This window comes from Falco cherrug, chromosome Z, assembly GCF_023634085.1.
Source record: "Falco cherrug isolate bFalChe1 chromosome Z, bFalChe1.pri, whole genome shotgun sequence".
Classification (NCBI taxonomy): Eukaryota; Metazoa; Chordata; class Aves; order Falconiformes; family Falconidae; genus Falco; species Falco cherrug.
The window spans coordinates 55,053,585-55,077,785 of record NC_073720.1 but is presented as its reverse complement, the minus strand read 5'-3'; the positions used below and the strand labels follow the sequence as shown (position 1 = coordinate 55,077,785).

The 24,201-nt window shown below is 47.5% G+C and overlaps 1 protein-coding gene across 1 annotated transcript in view; it reads right to left on the bottom strand.

The window, feature by feature from the left end:
* The window catches only part of TRABD2A (TraB domain containing 2A), an 83,427-nt gene extending 60,915 nt beyond the window's left edge, over nucleotides 1-22,512 (bottom strand). The window contains exons 1-2 of the mRNA XM_055699886.1: nucleotides 22,375-22,512; nucleotides 14,061-14,621 (exon numbers count right to left, since the gene is read on the bottom strand). Coding sequence (XP_055555861.1) covers nucleotides 14,061-14,621; nucleotides 22,375-22,479 — 666 coding nt within the window. The 5' untranslated portion in view covers nucleotides 22,480-22,512. The remainder of the gene's footprint in view (nucleotides 1-14,060; nucleotides 14,622-22,374) is intronic.
* Nucleotides 22,513-24,201: the final 1,689 nt, after the last annotated feature.

Sequence of the window (24,201 nt, the reverse complement as noted above, 5' to 3'; positions counted from 1 at the left end):
TTATGGTCACACGTCATTCCTTGTTAAGCAGGTAAACAGAGCCCAGAAGAACTGGCGCCTGTTCCTTAGGGATCTTCCTCTGCAGGTACTGCAGCACTGAATGCAGCCCTACAAGTATTTGGTCCCTCTCACTCACACACATCTGTCTGATGCCTGAGGGCATTTGGAACTGGCTAGCAAAGGCCTTCAGTACCACAAGCACACAACAGACCCCTCTGCTTGGTGGTGGTGTACTACTGCTCCTGAAAGCTCAAGCCCATTTGCAGTGGATGTGCAGCAGAAAGCACACAGCTTTGACCTGCAGCTGCCTCCCACTCCTGCCTGCCTCCATGCTAAAAAAGTCACAGTACCTCAGTAACTCTGTTTTAGAATAATTTCTTGTCCTATGTCTCACTGTCAGAAAAAAAAAAAAAAAAAAAAAAAAAGGTCTGGTTTCAGATCAGCATTAAGAAAGTCACGCTGGCACTGACAACAAACTTATGAAGCTTCAATCTACAGGAAAGATCTTAAAAAAAAAATAACTGGAAGCTGCTTGAAACTGCTTGTCTAGCCTTAATTACAGATGTCTACATGCCCCAAAGTGGTATTTTATAAGACAAAACAAAATGTACATTGATCCTATGCGTGAATCAGCAGCTCTTGAACACTACCTAGAAATCTTTTCCATTTCAGAGAACAATTTGGTTGTGATTTAAAGCTTGAACAACAGCAATTCCACCAGGAATGAAGGAAATTTGTTCAGCTGGCTACTTTCAGAAACCAATTCTATTGATTCTGATAGTGTGTATCCTCAGCAGCCAGACGACTGGACTTAGGGGTTTTGCTGCATTGTCCCTCTTCTTCAGACAGATACCCAAGCATGCTCATGAAATGACTCAGTTTCTCTACACACAACTTTGTAGAATAATTTTCATCACTCTCCTGTTGTGCAGCATGGTCTTCAGGTCCCAGATTAACTGTGTAGCTCTTCTCTAACCTTGCTCCAATTCTTCAACATTCTCTGAAGTGCTGACACCAGGACTACGCAGTGTTTCTGCACTGGGCTCCTCAGCACATTTCTGCCATCCTCAGGTGAGTGGTAGGAGCAGGGAAATCTCCCTCTCAACTGCAGTACTGGGCTTGGCAGTCATGTTAGCAAGTTATCTTTCAAGCCTTTTGCACCTTTAATGTATTCCAGATAAGGCCTCCTCCAGCCTCGCTAGCTTGACCTCCATGCTCTGCTCCAAGATGTACGGCCCTGCATTTAACAGCAGGAGATCAGCCCAGTTTTCCAGGTGACTCAGCTCCGCTCCCACAGCTGATCCGTTGTTCACGTCCCATCCATCTGCAGGATCTCCATGTTTGTGCTAACATTTATTTGGTACTTGCATCACTTACAAAGCCACTGATACTTTCAGTACTTCTTTACAAGCACCTTCTAGCTTTCCTCCTCCCTGGTGGAGGATGACTCTCCATCTGCAGCCATTTTATGAGAATGATCACTTCCCCACAGGTATTTACAATAAGCCACTTTGATTTTGTCTAGTGTGTACTCCTGTATCAGAGTATCCCCGGGAACAAAATCAGAAGCCTTCAAATCTATGTATAATTAATCAGCGCAATGATTTTTATCACCAAAAAGTCATACTCTTATCAAGAAGTGGAATCATGTTTGTTTGACAAGGCCAGATTCCCATTCAAGGGAAACTGGCTAGCATCATCCTGCCTTCTCTCAGCTCTTCACCAGCTGCAGAGTTTATCAGCCTTTTTATGCTTTGAGCAAACTGAAGTTTGGGGAGCTTGACAAGCTACCCACTCATTGTCCCAGAATAATGCTGATACAGTAAGTTTTTTCCACTCCCCTGAAGCTTTTCAAGTGCCTATATTAATGATTCAAAGAGTTCCTTGGCTTAGTCTCTAAATATTCTGGACTGTAAGTTAACCATCGTTAATGTTTCGTACATTCAAAAACACTGACATTTAACATTTTTCCTAATTACTGGAAGTAATTTCTTACTGGAGCAGAAAATATTCCCTTTTGACCAAGCTATGAATACCCAGTGTTCCCCTTTCCAAACACCAAGAAATAGTTACTAGTTATTTCTGCCTTTCTTTTTCATAAGCAACAATTTTGCAACCCTGTTCAGTATGGAGCCTGTACCACTGCTAGGATTTCATGAATCCCTGATACATTTAAAGAATCCTGTCTTATTGTTCCAAACCCACTGCCCAAAGGCTATTCATTGGTACCCTTCAGTTCTTTCATCAATTGTCTGCATTTCCTTGCAGATTACTTGTCCACGCCGCTTCCTCTATTTTTCCTTTCATTGTATTTTGGGGTTTTTATTGCTGCTTTCATCTCCTCTGTTAACCAAAACAGCTTTTTTTTTTTACTAAAGAATTCATCTTTGCAAATGCAGGATTGTGGTTTCTCAGGGACCTAACATAGGATTCTTGAACAACTCCCAATTATCATTCACATTTTTATGCTTAAGTTCTTCCTCCCACTTTATTTGGCCTATAATTATCTTCAGTTTGGGGAAGTTAAGCCCCCTAAAAGCACCCATCATACATATTATTAGTTGGGACTATATGTTCCCTTTTCACGTAGCGAATGAAGTTCAGTCACAATTACTTGTACCTAAGCAAACTTCCTTTTCAGTTCAGTGATTATTTCATTTTCATTAACCTGGATGAGGGCTGAAATTGCATTACTCCAAGCCAGCTGTGATACCTTCTAGACAGAGTGTTATTCACGTATGTGTTTTAAGTGAACAGGTTTCTTCCAGAGCTGCAAAACCATACCTCAGGTACCTAAATGGAATTTTTTCTCTTTCTTCTCCTCTAGCAGAGCTTCAAGGAGCTGCTCACCCAGGCATTATGCAACACTGCTAGGAAGTTATTTCCATCCTCTATGTTGCTGTTGATCACCTACAACCTTGAGCTTTCCAAGTCTTCTTCCTTTGACCTACCAACAGCTTCACAGCAAATAAAAAAAGATATGGTGTCACTCCATCTTCCTTCTCCATTTCATCCTTCCTAGAAAGCAGGGTTGTAGCTACTTTATTTTTAAACATTCCAAACATGCAACTCACCCCACCGGACTCCAGCTGTAACAATAGCCCATTTATCTTAATAAACAGGCCTTATAAATTCATACAAAGAAGAAACGTGATCAAAACACCCCAGCTTAACAAGTCACTGTATGCTGGCTAAGCAGCAGAGACTGTCCAGACTTTGGCCATACTGTATGAACTGTTTCCGCATTAATGCCTCCATGAGCAGCTCCCAACCACTCCTTATATGTCTGCATTTTGCAGGGTCAAGCCTTTTTGCAGGCATATGGAAAACTAGAAATACAGGGTCCAGTGCAATTTATTTTTAAACGCTCAATCTGTCACAGAGCACAGACTGGTGAGCCGTTGGGAGCACATAGCCAGACTGGGCAGAATGGATCTGCTTAGTCATCTCTTACCAATGCAAGACTGAAAGGTACACTATCTGGCTACCAGGTACCCACCATGGTCTCAAAGACAGGATACATATACCTCACCTCAGGATGTCTGCAACTGCTCAAGTACAGAAATCTCAGCCCTAAATATCCCTAGAGACCATTTTACCAGACTTACCAACAGTGACAGGACTTCAGATCCTGTCTCAAAGAGCTATAGAGGAATATGGTATGTTTGCATTTTGGGGGATACCCTGAAAGCTCCATGGGCAGGAATTTCCCCCAGCATACACGGAAGTTAGGGAGATTCTTATATGATATAGGCATGGGACATCACAAAGCTGAGTTAATCAATACACTCAGGTAGTCAAACTACTGCACAATCCCAGCAGAACAGGTTGCTTTGGCCAGAATATCCTAAGAGCTTCAAAACTGAGCTCAGAACATCAGCAGCAAACCTCTGTCTGTCTAGCGCTGGCTAAGGACACGTCTTCCCTCCTGGGACAGCCCTGTCAAGTGGGCTAGCAACCACACTGTCAAGCCTTCCCAAAGCTGCGCAGCCCTGAGATGCCTAGTGAAAGACCTGTGAGAGTTAGTTTTGTGCTGATCCTGTGCAACTGTGGAAAGCTAACCTGCTTTAGCCTTCTTTACCATTGGATTCTGACACAACTTACCTGTCTTTCTGGGTGCACAGCAGAGGGATAGAACTGTGGGAAGAGACCAGTGGATTTCGAGCACCTGAGTGATCTAGTCATCTCCCCGCTACAAAAGAAGTACAAGAGAAGCCCAAAGCAATAATAAAACCTGCTTTTCACCCTGTTTCTTCAGATGTACCAGTGAGCCAAGACTCCATGATCTGGTGAAAGGTTTGCAGGTGGAGAGGCAGGAAGATGTTTAGGAAAATGTCCAGAAGAAAGGTCAAATTTTCTCAGCACTTAAAATCTTTAAGCAGTTAATCCAGGAGCCTCAGAAAAGGTAAAGCCTTTAGCTGAAATAACTGAAAATCTAGCTTACACTGAATGAGAGGAATCCAGGGCTGTAGTGTCAGTAGAGGGACTTCAACAACACCCTGCATTGGGACACATCCAGCAGCACGTCACTGCAGGGCTGCAGCTTTCCTGCTGGTTCAGAGCTTCTGGTGTTTTATTTATATAATTGGTTCCCACAAGAAGTCCAAACACTTTCTCTGAGCTTGCAGGAAACTCTTCAAAGTGCCACAAGGTGCCACAAAAGGAAAGCCAAGGACCCTAGTGATGCAGTCCTCTGCTGCCCTGCCTCAAGCATGAGTGAAAATAAGCTTGAGCCATGCCTGGAGCAGGCTCATTGCTTAGCCAAGTGGAACACACCATGAAACCTGTCTCCCTGGTGCAGGTTAAATGGCTCATCCTGTGTGACATCACAGTAAGCCAACAACTGCCACTTCTGACAGGTGGAGGGTGCTAACTGTACTTGGGACACTCTCAAGACAGCAACAAGGCAGGACGCTCTCCCAGAGCCACGCATCTCAGTGGGGTCTCTCAGCTACTGCAAGTGGCGAGTGTGACACCTCACCACCAGACATACACAGAAAAGGTAGCCAACACCTCAGCTTATATCTTCGAGAGAGAGGATCATCCATGGGACTATGTTTGCTGTCTGGATCAAGTAGTATGGTTTACTTGCAGCAAAAAAAAAAAAATCGCAGCAAGATTTGATGCACAGTTGCAAACACAGTTCATTTGAGCTTTGACAGCCTGATGGTCCATAAAGATGTAGAAATATTTTTCTCACATGGTACAGTTTGTGGGACACACTGATAAATTATAGGTAATCCACACAGAAATTAAGGGTTTGAGTAAATAAGATGAAAGTCAGACAGGAGTACTGAGTACGTTGATGATGCAGCCTCTGTGCAAAAAGAATGATGCTCAGAAAACAAAATAGAGCAACACAAAACCACATAAAAGCTACCATTTAAAAAAATATACATATTTGCTAGAACATTCCTATACTGCATTTACCAGGCACTTCATGTAGGTCAAGTCTGAAACAGCCTATCTTTTTTTGCCAAAGGTTAATTTGAGTTCTGGCCAAAACCAGCAATCCTGCTAATCTTGTTAGAGCAAAGAGACTGAGAAATGCACAAGGCCAGCTACCTAAATCTTCCCTTACACGGTTCTATGACAGGATTGTGATCACAGTAAGTGGCAGACTAAACACTGTTACACATTTGTTTTTAATTGACAGGACCGGTCTTAAGTTGCATGGATGGACCCCTTCATAAACCTCTCCCTGCTTTCAGACTGCGCAGCTAACTGCTCCTCACACGCTTGTCTGTTTGACCTTTGCACGCTCAATAAAGATAAGCTTCATGAAAAGGAAGGAAATGTGGAAGTCTGAGTGCTCCAGCCAAGACACCGCCAAGGTTAGGTCTGCTGACCTGTTCCTTATCAACTTCCAAGACCACTTCCTGTTCCCGGTGAGCCAATGGAGCTTGAAAGCTGTTGTGTCTGAGCACCAACTTTTACTGCCACTTGTCTCAGGTTGAGTCTCCAAGCATCTGCCCACACAGACTGCATGCTCCAAGAGACTGGACAGATGTAGCATGACCCAGAGCACAACCTGGACTGCAGGCACTGCATGCAGGACCATCACACGTGCCAGGGCTAGGCTTTGGAAGGAAAAGGGCTGTTGCACCCCTGGTAACACCATCTCACCTGAAAACCAGCAGGAAAGGTTGTTGTTTTCTGAGGGCACAGCACATGCAGGGGTGACAGGAACACTAACCCAGACACCCAGCCTACCCTGGCCTCTCTCTTCCAAAAGCAAACAGGCTGACCTGGAGGAAGGAAAGTGGGCAGCCAGCTACCGGTGCACTCAGCTGAGCCTGGCACCAGGCGACTCCCACACAGGACACCTAGCCAGGCCCATGTGGATGCACGGCTCTGTCCCCACTGGCACTGCTGGCATAGCTCAGCATCTCCAGAGACAAGTCATGCCCTTTGTTTCAGCTGCTCACTTCAGCCAACCCTCTGGAAAATGCAGCCCCAGTAACATTTTGGGAATGATGTTCCCACACCTGCCCAGTGAGGCAGAAGCCCAGCACCCTATCTCCAATGTCAGCAGAGCACCTACAGAGTGGCTCTTTCCCTAGCACTTGCCCTCAATTCAAGCTGTCAGGGGCTGAGGGATGTCTTTAGCCAAAGATGCCACGTGGGACACACATCACATGAGACTCCCTGGTGTGACTATATATCTGTCTAATTCTTTCAAAACTGTTCACACGTCTTTGTGTTCAAGCACCCTTCACCCAAGCACGCTGGAAATGAATGATGCCTTGTGCGGATGTGCATCTACCTGCTAAGATTTCTGCCTGATAATAGTTTTATTGAGGGACCCAATCTTTCCTAGGTTATCAAAAGCAATGAAGAAATGTTCCTGCTGCTCCCTTTCTGCATTAGGCCAGATAAAGCAGTAGACATCTTAAAACTGTTTTTCAGCTTCCTCATCCTACTTGAAATCAACCTTTCTAATTAATAAAATCCTTCATGAAGATTATTGGAAATACTTACAAGATTATAGAAAACTGCAGAACAGCAAGGACAATGGAAAACATACCCTTTCCAAAATCCTGATAGCTTTTTGTGAGCTTTCAAGTTTACTTGGTAAAGGCAATGGCATCAGTGAACAGAATTCTGAATAAAGCATACGGGCAGTAGGAATTTAGAGAAACACAAACCCAACACATCACACACTGAAGACGTGGAGAAAAGAAATGGTAGTTAGTAGACCTGAATATGTAACTGCAGATGAGAACACTACGTAAGCTACTAAGCACCTCTGCAGGGGAAATTCTTTGCCATACAGCATTCAATATACATGTCAACAACCTAGAGAGCAAAAAACACCCAGCAACCCCCAACTCTATCATTAATGGATTTTACAGGTAAAACAAAGGTCAGAGGAGCAAAATAATAAGGGGAAGAAAGCAGAGGTGCTGTGAAATCTGGAACTTCTGTTACAACAAAAATTGTCTGCTGGTTTGCAGTTCATCTTGGCCACAGAGCAGGCAGAGACTGGACCACACCACCACAGGTTACACTCTCCCTTTCCTGGGAAGCAGTGAAGAGTAAAAAAGACTGAGTCGCTCAGGCATGAGCTCTGAGAAAACCACTGTGCCTGGAAGAACCACAGACAAACTCCGATGCATAAACAAGGAAAGATGAGGGTAGTGACAACAGCACTGCACGAAGCACACGCTTGAGTGCCATGACACAAGACAGATTCTGCTAGGCCTGGGAAAAGCTGAGGAATAGTTAACACATAGAAAACATGCCCTGCTGGCCAAGGCTCAAGGGGTTCCACTTGCTTCATTTAACAAAACGAACATTCAAGGGCAAACTGATTACAGTTGCAGCACCCGCACAAGGTAGAGAAATTTGATAGTAGAGGCTTTTCAGCGAATCACAAACCCTCACAAATTCCACTAGCTGAGAGCTGAAGCTGGGCTGTATTTTTGGTCTGGATATGTCTAGGTTTGTTGAAGAAAACTAAAAATTAGTCTTCAGAACCACTGCCATGGGACAGAAACCATGTCACTGGGATGCAGGAGCCAAGTGGTATACCCATGGACCTGGCAATGCAGTCTGGGCCAAATAGGAACTGTTCTACAGCTGTTGGGCAGGAAGGTGACAGCAGTGCAGACCAGCTCTTCAATCAGAAAGGAAGTTGGTCTTCTACAACTCTGCAGGCATGTGCCTTTAGGTTGTCCTGACAGCTTGCAACCTTCCTGTCCAAGGGAAAAGTTGGCAGCTACAGTCCCACAGTCTGGGTTCAGTAATTGGCAATAAGCAGTGAGCGCTCAGGATCAGGTGTCAGACAGAGCCACAGCATCAGGCCACTGCGACTGGTCACCATAAGTCTGCACCAGGACCTAAGGATGTGCAGACCAAAGCTTAGTATGGACACACCTGACTACCTGACCAGCTGAATGAGCCAAGCCCACATCCCCTTCCTGCTCCACACTCCTTACTGTTGGTTAAGCTGCTCCAAAAAGCATCTAGTCCAGAGCTTCTGTGCACTCCCTTGAGTGGCCCCCAATGCCCAGGACCCCTCAGCCCATTGACAGGGCTGTGCTCCTCTGCAGCAGCAGTACTCTCAACCCAAGCTAGAGGATATCAAGTGTCATTGGAGTGTGTCTGCCGACCAGCTCACCAACCTAATGCTGACTTGTCAGAGGAGAGCAGGATAACCTAGTTACGAGCACACTCACAGCAGTGTACACACAACTCATCACCCAGCCCTCACGAACTGGGAAAAGGGGAAAGGTATTGGCATGCTCACATCGTAACACTGGGAGCCAGCCCAGGCAAGGGGCCATCTGTGGGAGCTGCAAGGAGAGACAAAGCCACATTTACCACCTGACGTCTTCTGTTTCTGCTGTGTAGTATGCTGAACAAAGGGCATTTTTAATAGGCAAATCCAGCTGGTTGACAGGCACACAGAGTACAAATGCTAGAAGCTTACAGTGGCACATGTAAACCAGTGCCACAGCAAAATGCAGTTTGGGATTTCAAAGCCCTACCGCAGAGTCCAGGCTGTTTGAAACAAAGTCTCCACCCTTCTGAATGCAGAGACGGCAGATCAGTAACTGAATTCCCCTTTCACTCTCAGTAAAGAAAGAACTCTGAACTCTTCAGGTATTTAATAAGATCTTAATTAAACTCTAATTATGACAATGGAAATGCGAAGCCTTAGCTATTTTGGTTCCCACCAGCCAGCCCATTCCCCTTGCCTGATGTCTAGACGTGGAGGCTGCAGGTGTGTCTACATACAAACTGAAAACAAAAACAAATGTAGGTCATAGACTCAAGCAGCCAAAGATGCAAATAGGATCAATGCAGTTGTTTCAGCTCCAGTTCATGTGCAGAAAACCCTGATGTTCCCATCACCTGAGAAGGGAGGGCTGTTCCTGATGCATACATCTTGAAGTTACACCCTCAGGGCAGAAGATGCAATCAGGTTACCACAAGTAGTGTCCTGTCCAACTTGTTCAGCAGTGAGTGCTCTGCTCCTCTGTCAGCTCTTTCATCAAGCAATTGCTCTTCACTTTGCTCCAAGTTTGGATCTGAACTACTCTTTGCAGAGCTCCCACCACATGCCTCTCCTTGCTCTTTCTTTCTCAAGGTTCTCAGTTACTGCTGTTGGCAAAAGTGAACCTGAACCAGGGTCTCATGCATGGAAACACTGCCAGATCTGACCTCATCACCCCAGAAATTAAAGACGAATGTTATAAATGATCAATTCAATGTAGAAAAAAGGCCCTTTGTTTGAAGTGAGAAGACTAGCACAATTCCCTTTAACTTCATGCCTTTTGGGCCTAATTGCAGGCCATCACTGCCGTTCCTCTAACTTTCTTAGGGAAAAAAAAAATCAACCAGCTCCCCCCTCCACACCTAACAAGGCAGTGGGTGCCTTGGCTTCCTACTTTGCCCCACAGATGTGCTCCTAGTTTTATTCCAGGGGCAATCAAGGCTAGTCCTTTCACCCAAGTGGGTACATAGATTAAGCAAGAAAAATTATACTGGTAAGTCAGAAGGGTTGTATTTACTAAGCAGGAGTCTACAGCTCTCACAGTCTTCTTAGTGATCCAGAAATTGGAATACCTGAGAACCCTTTAGAGAAAAGCAGGAATCTCTCACCACTTTGTTGCTTGCAGGGGTTGCCCTTCGAGTAAAAACATGAACAACTGATGTCCTAATTAATGCAAAATGATCAATCCTAGAAGTGTTTGCTTCATCTTCTATCTACAACTGACTCTTTGGGGAAGTGGCTGAAAGATGCAAAAGATAAGACTTTCAAGTGCTCTGTCTCAGAGCTGGAGCAAGGATTTCAAGAGCAGTCAGTCCTTAGTGGCTCTCTGCTTTCTACTGACACCCCAGCAGCTTTGAAGACTACTTTTAAAGATGTAGGCATGTATTCAGATGCTTAGGTAGGAACAGAGTGCCGTGGCAAGGGTCTGGACACAGGAAAGCCACATGGCAAAAACCATTCTCAAATCAAGAACATCTAACAGGTAGTCTTCCATCAAGCATCCCAAGCTTGGAGAAGCTAAACAGGTTATGGTCTTGGCTAGGAACTAGCGATGGCTCAAGCCGGGGTCCCATGCAGAGGGTAGTCACAAGCCTAAACTTTCTGTGTTCAAGCTCAAACGAGTCTGTCAGAAACACAGCCTGGACACCATCTGAGTGTGCCAAAGCACAGCCAATTCAAGTGTGTGGCACAGCAAGGGCCAAGGCCAGCTCATTTTGTGAGTCAATACCAAACTGATGTTCATGATGCTACAGCTAGAGCCAACAGCAAAGCTGCATGGGCTTTAGGCTGGAGCACTAATGCCTCCAATCCTGCAAACGTCTAAGCACATGCGTAACTTGAAAGGAACAGTCGTGAGGTCTGAGGTATTGACTCCAGTGCTGGGAGTCAGCAGTGGTAGATTGTGTATAGCTACAAAGCCTTTTATCTTCTAGAAGCCCAGTTGCTGCTAGGAGTGAGACCAGCATCCTTATACGGTATTGCAACAAGAAAGGCAGTACCCATGAAAAAAGGTGGGGTGGGATAAAGTCTTCAAGACAAACTAGGACAGAAACAGTTGCGAAACAGGAAAATAAACACCATGGTCCTGGCATGGAGACAGACTAATCTTTCCGTACTCCCTACAGTTACATAGATCTTTGAACAAGAGAGGAGGATTTAGGAGGCAGTAAGGTATTTCACAGATTGTTTACACATCATTGTGTACCATATAGAAATGATACTTTTATGGCCTGGCTATGTGGGCAGCCAGCCTGAGCTGAGCAAGAACAAGACAGATTTGGCAGGTAAAATAAGAGAGTCATAAAACAAAAGATAAAGAGGAAACTGGAACAAATACAGTCAAAGAAAAAGAGCCCCATGACAGGCAGTGTTAGCTGTTGTATGTGTGTGGGTTTTTGTATATTTTCTCCTCTTTCTCCTCACAAGGAGGAGGAGGAAGTCTCTAGCCTGGGTTTGTCTGCACTTTTCAGCTACTGAGCATTGTAAAACTCCATCAACACAATCAATAACAAACTGTTGCAGACTTCACCTGCAATAACCACTACCCACACCAAACGGGCCTTGTTCAACAGTATGGATCAAAAGTGGGACCTAGCCAGTAATAGTGTATTGCTTCTAACTGGCCTGGGAGTCCTCCTCATCAAGTAGTACAACCATGCCATAAATGAAAGAAAGAGCAAACCCTGTGCAGAAGCATAAACTGAAAGTACTGAACTTGCTTCTCTGGCAAGGAAATCATCTCTGTGCAACAAAAAACATTCATTGTACAGGATTAGACCATTCCTTCTGGTTTTGTGTCCCCATTTTCCCCAGCAGAAGTTTATAAGCTGTCCCTGTGTATTCACCCACTTGAAAGATAGACACAGAAGTAGCCTGATACTGGAAGTTCCCAGATAGCAGCACAATACCACGGAAAATCATTTTCAAAGAGCTTATTTCAAAGTATTTGTTTGGTTTAATATAAACACATAATTAAATCAACTGCCTCAACAAACTGAGAAGAAAGCTCTGAAATCAAAGATTTACAGAATTGCCAACCATGAGAGTTCACAAGTCAGACTCTGAAATGCCTTGGCTTGGAATTGAAATTAATTGGCTTAGAAACACAAAAAGCATCTGCCTGTGGTTCTCCTTTTCCTTGAGCTGCCCATATTGGAAATCTAGCTGTGGGCAGAAGTGAGGGTGTGAATTTGCAGTGCAAGAGCTGCTCCAGACCTGCTCCCACATGGGACAACATGCCTCTTCCCTATGGAAGTGAGCAGGTGTGAGAGCAGCCACAGCTCACATGGTGCACGTGCACACTTCGACCCACTATGGGGTAATCACGGGCTGTGATTTTCCCAACCAGAGCTAAGTTTCTCCTACAGTTCTGGTTACCCTGACTTCCTCAGCTGGGCTCTGACAGTCAATGTCACCAGGCTGGGCAGCTGTATGTTGCGGGTCTGTGTTCCCACCCATGCAGTTTGCCAGCTCACTTGGCATTTACTCCGCCTGCAAAACAGTACAGCAACAGCCACTCTGAAGAAAGCTGTGTGACAGCCTAAAGCAAGTGTCAACAGTTGCATAAGCTTGACAGGGACATGACTTGCAACCTGTATTTCTCAGCCTTCCTACTACTTTCTTACAAGGCAGTGGAGGAAGCACACGCCCCTGCCCTCCCACTTCTATCATACTAAACCAAAGGGGCAGTTTCAGCAACATAAAAACATAGGCAATAATGTTAATAACAATGTTAATAAAGCCTTAATCAGGTAAGAGGTGGTGGAGATGAAACTTCCCAGGCCATTTTTAGGGCGGCTGCGAGCAAACAGCGACAGCACAAGTATTCAAAGCACAGTTAAGCAAAAGACTGGAGATGCAAATGAGACTGCCCAGCTCCAGACAAGGGAAGAGAAGAGTGCAGATATCCTGCATGCAATTAAGGACAGCATAAGTAAAATGCAGTGTGGGCTGCAGTGCCATTCCCTGCATTATGGTCCCTGCCAAGATTGGCCAGGGTAGCAGCATTTCTGACATCTGCCCCAAACTGCCGTCCCTGCCTTTGCTGGGCTGCAGCTCCCTTCAGCACGGGAGACTGCATCAACACAGGGGAAAGGGTCGGGCATCAGTTGAAACTCCTCACCCCACGACGAAAGGTCCCCCCACCGTGGGCTACAAGGGCACGCTGCAACAGCCGGTCTTGCCTATTCCTAAGCAAACACCACTTTCTCTCCCCAGACTAGCACCTCCCTGCAGCAAAGTTACCCCAGGCCAGAGAGCTGCCTTATGCCTGCTTGTAATCCCACTGGGCAGGCAGGGACAGCAACAGATGCAGCTCCCTGGTGTATTTAGTTCAGAAAGCAGAGCCCATAACTGCCCCATCCAACTCATGGGCAAGAGAGGTCAGTCTTCTTGCCTGATGTGATACTGCATGAACAACAGTGCTAAACTCCAGCTGGTCTGAAAATATGAAGGCATTTGCACAAGGGCCCACAGTAGCCTGTGGAGCTCCCTGCAGGAAGCTGTGCTGACCCTCATCTGGTCTTAAAGGAAGCAAAAAACCAAAACCACCAAACCCAAAACTGAAACACGCTTTTCCCAATGCAAAGGATGGGCCCTTATTTCTGAAGGCACTAAGAGGTCCACTGGCATACTTTCCCAATCAGCACTTACTTCTCAGCTTCACTCGCAGCACCTCTGCTTCCCACAAGTGCTTTCTTCTTAACTAGCTTTTACAAAATCAAGCTTAGACAGTGAGCCCCAGCCTGCCCTGGGCTCCAGCAGGGCAGCTCACTCAATGTCAGTGAACAGACATCCAAAGGTCTGGTGCCTCTTGGGTGGAGCCTGCCCAAGGCGGCCCAGGGAAGCGGACAGGGGTCTCTCCAGGGCAGCTCTAAATAAATTTAGGATGTGGCCTGAACTCCTACAGCTAGCAAGCTTTCCTGGGGGCACAGGTAAAGGCAGGGACTACAGGGAGCAAACACAAGTCTCACACTTAGCACACACCCCAGCCCGTGCTCTTGCTGCTGCGACATCCACCCAAGCAGCCAGCCTGGCACCCAGCACACCACTGTCTCACCTGGGAGAAGTTCAGCCCATTGAGCGGGTGGCACTGCTCCTCCACTTTTTCCACAGCCCCAGTCTGCTTCTTCAACCGCTCCGCTTCCTGGGCCAGGTACAGATCCAGGACAGGCACGCCTCGCGACTTGATGTCTACCTCCGTCAGAGAGTTCACCATCAGCATCACCCACACCGGCCTCTTCCGCTCCCAGTTGCCTGCAATGGCGTTGAAGAGGTAGTCTGCATACAGCCCTTTGCCCCGCTGGTCTGGGGTCATCCAGGATGGCATCATGAGCTTGACATACTCCAGGTGCCGCTTGAGCCGGTGGTAGATGTCATGGGGCAGCACATCCTGGAGGTTCTCCCCCTGTGGCAGGAGCTGGCAGCTGGTGAGAGCGGAGATGGTGTAGGGGTCAGTGAGGTCCAGCTCAAAGTACACAATGTGGCTGTGCTGGAAGGCCTTCTTGGAGTTCTCTGGGATGAAATCCCAGACACGTGTGTACGGAACATGGATAGTGCCAAAGAAGTAAGATGGGGGATCTCTCTTGATGGTCCACAGGAAGGAGTTCAGCTCGCTTTGCTGGGGGAGAGGGAGACACAGCTGAGTAAGTACAAACATTTACACCACAGCACTGCAGTCCAGGGCTTAAGTAAAGCATGGTGCCAAGCCAGCAGGTCATCTGTCTCAGCAGCTTGCCAGCGGTGGTTCTGCTTACACAGAGTCAGTACTTTCTGACCATCCTTTCTCTCAGCTCTTGAGGTCAAAATTCTAATTTCACTAATTAAAAACACAAGAAGATTGGCCTTGGCTTTCTCCTCCTGAAACTTAACACTGGGTCTTCTCAACAGTAACACCCCCTGGCTTGTCACCCAAGCATCTGGCAAAACCAGCTGCAGAGCACAGCCCAAGCAGGCCATGCTCCAGACATTCCCACCTTTTAACAAGGCAAAAGCTGGCATCACTTTGCTGAAGCACTTCAGCATAGCAAGGCACCTTTCAAAGAAACTGATGTGACACTTAGAGAATGCCACAGCATCTTAGAAGAACTTTCCACTCTGAGCGAGACACCAAACAAATGAGAAACAACACTGCTGGCAGGCAGACTTGCTGGAGCAGGCAGAAATATGGGGCAGAAATTTTACAGGGATGTACAGGACCTCTTCCAGCTGAGCTACCTTTTTTAAGTAGCAGAGACATGCATGCAATACCTTGGAAAGTGAGGGAAAAAATTCTGCAGACCAAACTCGGCCTGTGGTTCCAGGGCATACTATTTCAAACACAAAGGAGGAAAAAGCTTCCTTCTTTCTTAATTTAGCTTTTAAAGTCTCTCAATAAACCACAGCCATCAGGAAGTCAGAATCAGACTAAGATTGTTCCATTGCAAAATGTGCCTCATAGCATCCCCAGGAATACCAGAGCACAGGGCTGTGCTCGAGCCCTAAGCAATCCTGGGGGACAGGAAAGCAGATGGGGCAAAATGGATCTTGCCAAGTCACTTTACACCAACAGCAGACATGACCTCCATCACCTACCATGTGCACCCTGCTGGTGCAGTTGTCCTTACTGGTGCAATGGACACAGTCTCTATCTTTCTGTGCAGACAGGAAGAGGTAGCCTTTGCATGTCTAAGTAAGAGAACAGGCTTCCAGATGCACTCAAACATCTGGTCAGCCTTTAGCCAGCAGATAGCCTCAGAGCTGAGGTTAGCATTAAGTGTGCATGTGTGCTGATCTAAGCAGCCTGCCTGCCTGCCAAATGCAGAACAGGCTGCTTAGAGGAATTTATTGGAAGCACATTGCCTATAAATTTCTGATACTAAAGACCCAGGGTCAGAAAGGTTAATCTTAAGGACTGCTCTGCAACGGCTCATCCTGGACAACCTTCTCCAGCAGCTCTCTATGTCAAACTCAGGCCATGGATCAGGCAGCACTTCAGTGAAGTGCTACCACCAGTCCAGTTTACCCACATAGATCCACAAACCAACTATACTCCAAAGAGCTCCTCACACACTTCTGCAGCATGTAAAGAGTCTGAAGGATACTTCAGACCTTGGTAACACCATGCTACAACTCCAGATCCCATAGGACACTCTTGGAGTTCACTCCTGACTTACAGAGCATAAAAACTCTCCTGAAGACCACGGGAAGAAGGGAGAAAAAACATGATGCAGCACAGAGAGGTAATTAAGATACAGGGCAATAGGTGAGTATGAGTATGACATAGACCCAGGAAGAACACAGGAAAATAAATATGCAAAGTAAAACAAGAGGGAGAACACCACAGGGTTCCCTCCTGTTGTTATTCAGGAGGGAAAACTGGAAGGACACACCACTACAGTGAGAAATTAATGGGAAGTAGTCATCAGCCAGCAACAAAGAAGGACCAGAAGTGCTACTTTTTATCTATAAGCAAGCAAAAAGACAGAAGAGGCATCTAGGACAGGCACGAGGTCAAGAGGTCAACACTCCTTCACTTCACACAAGTCTGATCATGTACATGGCAGTGCACAAGAGCAGTCACAACTGCAAGGAATCATAAGGAACTAGTGGTCACCAGCCAGCTTAAAACTTCAATTCAGCTCCTGAACAAAGCCAGAAGGTTCAAGTCCAGATAGATGGTACCAGGCTTTAATGCCCATCATCAATGCTGCTCTGGACAATTCACACAGCCCAGCCAGAAAGATGTTTGGCATTTCACTTTCACTTTTTTTTGCTCTGCAAATCACTCCAGCTTTCACAATCAGATACTGAAAGCAGAGTAATACTGCCAACTATTAGTAGTACTACCAAGGAAATCACACAGGCCATCAGGCACACAGTAAATAGTCTTCCTTTGAAGAGCCTGCAGCGCAGGCAGAAGATAGCAGGCTTCAACCTAATGAAACTTCTCACACAGTCCTAGAGACTGAGACCTTGAAAAGGGGAGCAGCTGGGCACCCTTGTTGATACTTCTATGCCACCAGGAGCTATCACGAACTTTGCAACCCACCCCAAGCACCATTCAGACCTCCCTTCTCAGAACTGCTAGAAGCCAGTGTGAGGGGCTGGAGAACAGTCCTGTTTCTTACAGGAAACATGAGAAACCTCATGAGAAACCTCCCCAGACCCTGCATAGACAGTTTCCAGGCACTAGCAGTTGGTCATCCTTACCAGGTGATGCTACAACAGGAGCTCACAAAGCTCACTTTCCCTCCAAAAGGTAGCATTACAGCTGCTCGGGACATGCTAGTGCTTCACACTCTTTTGGCATCTCCTTTTCTTGCACAAGGTGGAGATTGGAGTCCCAGCTTTGCTCTGCCTCTATGCCAGACCCCTACAAAAAGCTTGCTACTGCCTTATGTGAGACAGGATGGAGCAAAGTCGTTGGTGTGCCTGAGCAGGTCTGTGCTTCCCCTGCTATACCTTCTGGCACCCTCACATCCCCCTTCCCAGAGCTCACACGCGTTTCACTACAGCTTCTTCAGAGAACAAAAAGCAAGGGTATAATCTCTCCCCAAGACCATAAAAGGGAAGCCATTAAAACAATGCTTTAGGTGGCTGTGAGACAGCACAGGAGTAGTGCCGAGGCTTGCTCAGCATCACAGTATACGCCGTCACTGGCACTGCCTTTCCCTCACCTCACTTCCCTGACAGCGTTCAGTAGATAAAGGTGCTACAACCCAATTTTCCTTTGCAGTAGGATCCTTCTACACAGCTGTTACATCAGAGAGGGGTGCTTTAAAACCAGCATAAATTACAGTCAAAGTGGTGTCCTGGAGGCTTAAGAGAGCTGCATTGTATAACTCTAGGAATTTCACTTTCGGCTGCATAACAACAAAAGTCAGGTTCATGTATTACATCAAGACACATATTTCTGTCTCCGCTCTCCAAGTTACAGGTGGTACTCAACACATTACTTGTGACAGGAGAAAGTAGAAACAAGGGTTAAAAAAAATAAATGAGGGGCAGCCTAATGAAGAGAGCAGCAGTCCCACAAGAGAACACAGGTCTCCCCATCTGCGGGCACATCAAGACCTGAAGCAGCATCACAGTAGCCATACCACACCTCCTCCATGCCTCAAGTTTGACCTCCAACTACATAATCCCAAATCAAGGTATTTCTGAATGCTCAGCACTATGGCACAGTGCCTTCTCCCCTACCTCACCTCCCCAGATGAAAAACAGCTGGCTATGAACTAATTCAAGGTATCAGCCCAGCCAAAAAATGGCTTGGAACAAAAAAAGGAAAAAGAGAAAGTCTTTTCCCTAGCCAGCAGGGGAATGAGGGAGAAGAAAAAGGAGCTGCTTAAGCTGACACTGTCAACAGAGACAACATACTGGGAGCTACAGGATCCACTCCCTACCAAAAGACTGAGGATGTCTCCCCCCCGAGCCAGGGCTGCACAAAGGACAAACTCCACTGCCTCCCATGAGATGTACTGGGGGCATGTAAGGCCAGACAGTGCTTCCTAAAATGTATGGACAAGAGCGTCAGGCACTGCAGAAATCCTGGAAAAGCATGGTACACATCAAGGGGTTTTCCTCAGGAGCTGAGGAGGGGTCTAGGCAAGAACAACAAAAAACTTAAAGAAAGGGACAGCGAAATGATGCATTGCAGATTGCTAGCTGAAACCAGCACGTGCTCATCCCATATCACATCTGCCCTCTAATCACATAGCTGGTTGTCCACAGGTGGCACTGGAAAGTGCCATGACCTCCTGCCTTTCTTCTATCTGCTTCAGCAGAACACAGGCTCTGACAGAGAAGTATTTTCATTATCTTTCCAATAGGTTGTTTCTTTTAAGATTTGGGGAAAAAAACACCCACACAACAAAAACAAACCAAAAAAACCCCAAACCCCAAGCCTCAGATTCTGTTTATTTTAACTACCCCAGCAGCTTGCTTTTCTAGCGGTATTTACAGTCCACCATAGGATGCAACCTGTAGTCTTCAAATACACAAATACTGTGTTTGTCAGACATCATGCATCTTCAGCTAAGGCAGCAATGATTCTGCTGGAAGAGAGGTGCCAAAGAGGATCAGAGAAAGTGTCATCTTTCTTCTGAGAAAATAGCTCAAATCGGGCCAAATGACATACTGACTGTCAAGAGTAAAATTATGGTAAACTTCCAGAAAATAATTCAGCAAGAAACAGGAGGAACAAAGAATGCACCTAGTGGCAGCACTTTCAGTGTCTAGAAGAGCATGGGAGTTCAAAAGCCAAAAAAAATTTAATAATGACAGTTGTAGTGATACAGGAACAGAGGTTCAGAGGGAAAGAAAAACTGCTGTCCAAAGACTGAGGAACCAGATGCAAACTCCAGACATGGGAAACCTATACCTCGTCTGCTCCCTTCTACATCACTTCTGCTTCCTTCCATCTCCTGCCTGTTTCATCTATGTAGACGATAGATTTTCCAGCACAATGTGTGTAGCTCGCCGTGCAGGTTGGTGCCCTCTGTGGCTTCAGTGTCTTTCAGAACCCTTAACACTCATACTCACCACTTGGCGCCACAGCCACATCTTCCAAACCTCAGCCCAGGATTGCACTGTTTCTCAACCCATAATACTCTCTTAACATTTTTTTGCTTGCTACAGGAGCCAAAGCATGTGATATGCAATATCTTACCCAGGCAGGCAGCCCTATCACCCTCCCTATATGGCTTGCTCCCTCCCTTTTACCTATATTGGTGTTGTATCTTGTCATCTTCATTTATACCTAATTGGGGCAAAGACTGTGCCTTTACTCGCCATGTAAAGTGCCCCATGCATCTGTGGCAATGCACACAGAAATGCTAGGGACGCTTTCAAAGGTCACCGTCTTGAGCTTTTGCTCACCTGCATTACTGAGGCTTTCAAACTCAGCTTAAGACTGTAAGTAGAATTCACATGGGGATAAACACCACAGTGGCTACAACTATTAAAAGAACACACATTCAGTCTTTGTTTGATATAGATTAAAAATAAAAATAAAACTTTTAACAAAAAAGCCAAGGGTTGAGAGCAGACAGATTACTTGCCCTGCTGAAGGGCATGGGGAAGTAGCCATTCCAATGAACTACCCCCCTGTAAGGTACAACACAGCACAAAATACTAACCGGCTACAACCATAAGCACTCCGCTGTTAATCTCTGGATTCTGGCTTTAAATTTACCAATACACTCCAATGTTAAGCAAAAAGAAAACATCACCAGACTACACCACTTATTAACTGGAACATAACCCAAAGGATTCCAGCATACTTTATTTTAGATTAACTGTTTTCAAAGTCTTTCTTTTTTTCCTTTTAGAAGAAGGAGGGTGGTGCACATTATTGGTTGCAGATTTAACTATAATTTGGAATGATGATGAGAAAATCCTCTCAAGTATTGTACGTTCATTCCTTAAAGTAGCAGCTTCTCTCTTTCAGGCACTGATGTACATATTTCTTTCAAGACAGAAGCTTTAGGCAACCTGACAAAAAGAAGAAAGGTATACTTGTAACCTAGAGAAGTAAGAAAAGAGGTGCCATAAAGAATTATGATAAAAACAAGCAAAAAAGCCTTCCCTGATGACACAGGGACAAGGAGGAATATTTTTTCCCAAGGGGTTGGTGTAAGGGTAAGAATACACTCAGCTTCACAAATAAGGCAGGTGCTGCCATTCCTAGACAGTGTGGTTACCAACACTGTTCTAATGACCCTAGGAAGCAACCTGCCAATACCAGAACTACAGGTGGTCTCACATTTTAATGACAGAGTAATCAGCAGATAATGAGATACCATTAACACATTTCATCTCTAGTTTTGCTGGTAACTGGCAGAAGTCTAGTCAATGGCTCCTGAGAAAAACTCCCTTCGTGTCCCACCAAACTAGTGGAAATGAGTAATTCACAAGTATGCTTAGGCTCTCAGGGGCTGTCCCCTTTCTTCTTCTTGCTCTCACTAGCTCCTTGCAATAGATTAATGCCAGCCCACAGCTTTTGCATTTCATGCCCTCAGGAGGAAAGGGGCACCCACCCCAGAGGCTTGAGCTGACTCTAGGGCAATGTCACAGCTGGCCACCTATAAATCCACTTGACAAACTGGTTCCAGGCACAAGCGAACTGTTACGGCACCATCCCCCAAGGTAAGGTTAAGCTCTAGCCCAAGGTCAGGCAGACAGGTCCAGTGAGGCACACACAGCTTGGCATATGTTTGAACTGGCAGTGCCCTATGTCTGGGAGGAGACAGACGCCTCAGCCTCTACAGCTGCAGGGAGGCTGGCATGCTTAGCTGGAAGCAGCGAGGCCCCTAGACCAGCAGCTATATGTAGGTGCACCTCCAAGTGAGAGAAAGAGAAGAAAGGTCACAGAACAGACCTTCTTCATAGTTGCGAAGCCTTCTCACACCTACCCTGCAGTGAGCCCACTGTGGCTTTGGCACCTCCCCAGCGCAGTGCTCCTGCACTTACTCCTAAGGGCTCCCAGCTGTGCTGGATGAGGTAACCCTGCCTGGTGCAGATGAACACAAATGGCAAGGCACATGTCCCAGGGAAATCTCGGTGCACAGCACCTCTGGTCAGGCTGCTTCCAGGTGCAAGCAGATGCCAACAGACAGCATGGATGGTCTGTTAACACCAACAGACACATTAAGACAAAGTTCAGGAAGTCTTTTCCTACATGGTATTTGGTCCTTTCATCCCAGAAACTTCAGCAAGACCTGCTTTTTCTCAGTGTCCGATTTATAACAGAAATCACACCCTTCCCTCGAGCTTCACGCTGGACAGAACACCACCCCTAACTCGCAGCAGGGTCCCTCAGCTGCGCTCACTACCTTCCAGCCCGTGCTGCTCCTGGTCGCTCCAGTCAAGCTGAGGATGTTAGAGGACGCACAAAACCGAGCACAACTTACAGCCGTGCTTCCACCTCAGGGGCACGGCCGCTTGCCGGCCCGAGCCCGCCCCGCCCGCTCGGCGCCCAGCCGCCGGGCAAGGGCCGCCGCCGGGCAGGGGTGCTGGGGCAAGGCGCTGCCGGCGGCCCGTCCCGCTGCGAGCGGCGCAGCCCCGCCCGCACGGCGCAGGGAAAGGTCCTGCCAGGGCCCGTCCCGGGGCTTCCTCCTCCGTCACGCTGCCCCGTCGGCACCGGCGGTGGTCGCCCCACCTGGCCGCAGCCCCGCGCACGCCCTCCCCGCCCCGCTCCCGCCAGCCACCCCCGCCCCGGCCGCTGCCCGAGCTCCGCAGCCCCGGCACCCCGTCCCCTCGCCACCGCCCCCGAGGGAAGGGCCGCCGCGCCGGGACCCGGGACCCCCGCCGCTCCTGCGGGACCGCGGCAGTGCCCGGCGGCCGGGGCGGCGCGGGGCGGGGGGCGGCCGTGCCCCCCACGCGTCGGCGCTTACCTTTCCGTGGGACGGGCAGGCGCCGGCGGGGCCGCGGCTCTGCCGCGCTCTGGCCAGCAGGAGGAGGGAGCCCTGCAGCAGGCAGAGCCAGCCGGGGTGCACCATCCCTGCTCGCTCCCAGGCTTGGCACAATTTGAGGACGGCTTCCTTTTTTCTATTTTTTTTTCCCCTCTTGTCCTGCTTCCACACCTCCCCCCCCCCCCCCTTTTTTTTTTTTAATTCCCCCTCTTTTGCCTTCACCACCCACCTCTCTTTTTTTTTTTTTTTAATTATTTTTTTTTCGGCCGGTCGACCCAATCCCAGAGCCCTCAGAGAAGCGGCCCCGTCCCCTAGCCAAGCCCTCCAGCCGCTGCCCCCTCCTCTTAAAGGGTCCCGTGCCGGGCGGGGGGGGGGGAGCGCGGGGGGAGGAAGGGGAGGGCGCGGGGCCCGCTGCACCGGGGGCGGGTGACAGGGCAGCAGCGGGGGGGTCTCGCCGCCGCCTGGTTGAGGCAGACGGCGGCGGGGCCGGGGGGCGCCCCGCATAGGGCGAGACTCTGGCCTGGCCCTGGGGGCTGGGGCAGCTGCGCCCCCCCACCCCCCGGCAGCCCCCGCCCCCCCGCCGCGTCCGGAGCCCGCAGGGAGCGCAGCGGCCCCGGACCTGCCCGTCCCCTGCCCGCCTGCTGCCCTGTCCCGCTGCCCGCTGCCTTGCCGGGCCCTACCTTCCCCTCCGCATCCCGGCCCGGCCCTGCCTGCCGCTGCATCCCGGCTCCTGCCTGCCCCCTGCCCTGCCTGCCAGTCTGTGCCCAGCCTGCCCCTCCTGAAGTGAGTGTGACATCCAATACTGTGATTCTCCCCAGTCTCGTTTACTGTCCGCCAGCTTCGCATCGGGGAACTGCTTTGACTCGCTCTCGTTTTCCTGTTCCAGGACGCCTGTGCCAAAACTGTGTGTCCGGCGTGCTTTGCACAAACAGTGTGATCTACTTCAGATCAAAAATGCACTGAAGGATGTATCAGCATCTTTAATTGTAAAATTTAGCCATATCTGCTGAGGAAAGTCGTATTTAAAGCCTTATAAAAGCACATATTGCTATTAATCACAGTCTAAAAATACTGAGCAAAGCCAGAAATATGCCAGTTTTTAGTTTGGCGCAAATTAAAAGAATGAACTTCCATAGCTCTCAAAATATTCACAATAGGATCTTCCTGATGATTTTAATACAGCTTGTGTGATTCGCGTATAGCAAAACTGTCAATGCTTTTAGGGCTTAAGCTAAGAAAACCTTTAAAGTTAAAATATTAACTCTCCATTAACCATCACGGTGTGTGGTGCTACTGTATGGTACATTCCCTCCTGCACCACCCCCAGTTGTTTTAATTAAGTATTTTCAAACACAAAAGAAGCCAAAATCTGTTGAAGCCATAAACAGAGTCAAGAGAGGTCAAATGAAGACAAAAAAGTGATGCCACTTTATGAACCAGTGTCTGCTTGTTTAGCAGAAAAAGGTGTTGCTTTTATGCAGACCTTTCTCCACAGTTAATTTCTCCACCTTTTCTCAGCATTTTTATGATTTCTACTTCAGTAGTCACTGCCATGCTCACTGTCCTATGAGGATGAATGGAGATCCTTCTGCATTTTTGGGGTTTTTTTTTGTAATAGCTAGTGGACCTGACCTACCCGTGGGCTGGGTATACTGGATATACAAAGATGGTCTTGGAAGACTACTGTAATTTCTTTACAGTGTTGACTGTTCCTTCTGAAGTTGTGTGTTTGAAAATACCATGCGCAAAGCAACAGGCGAGCTGCAGAACAACTGTTTCAGGCTCTTTGCAGACTCAGATAGTAACTTC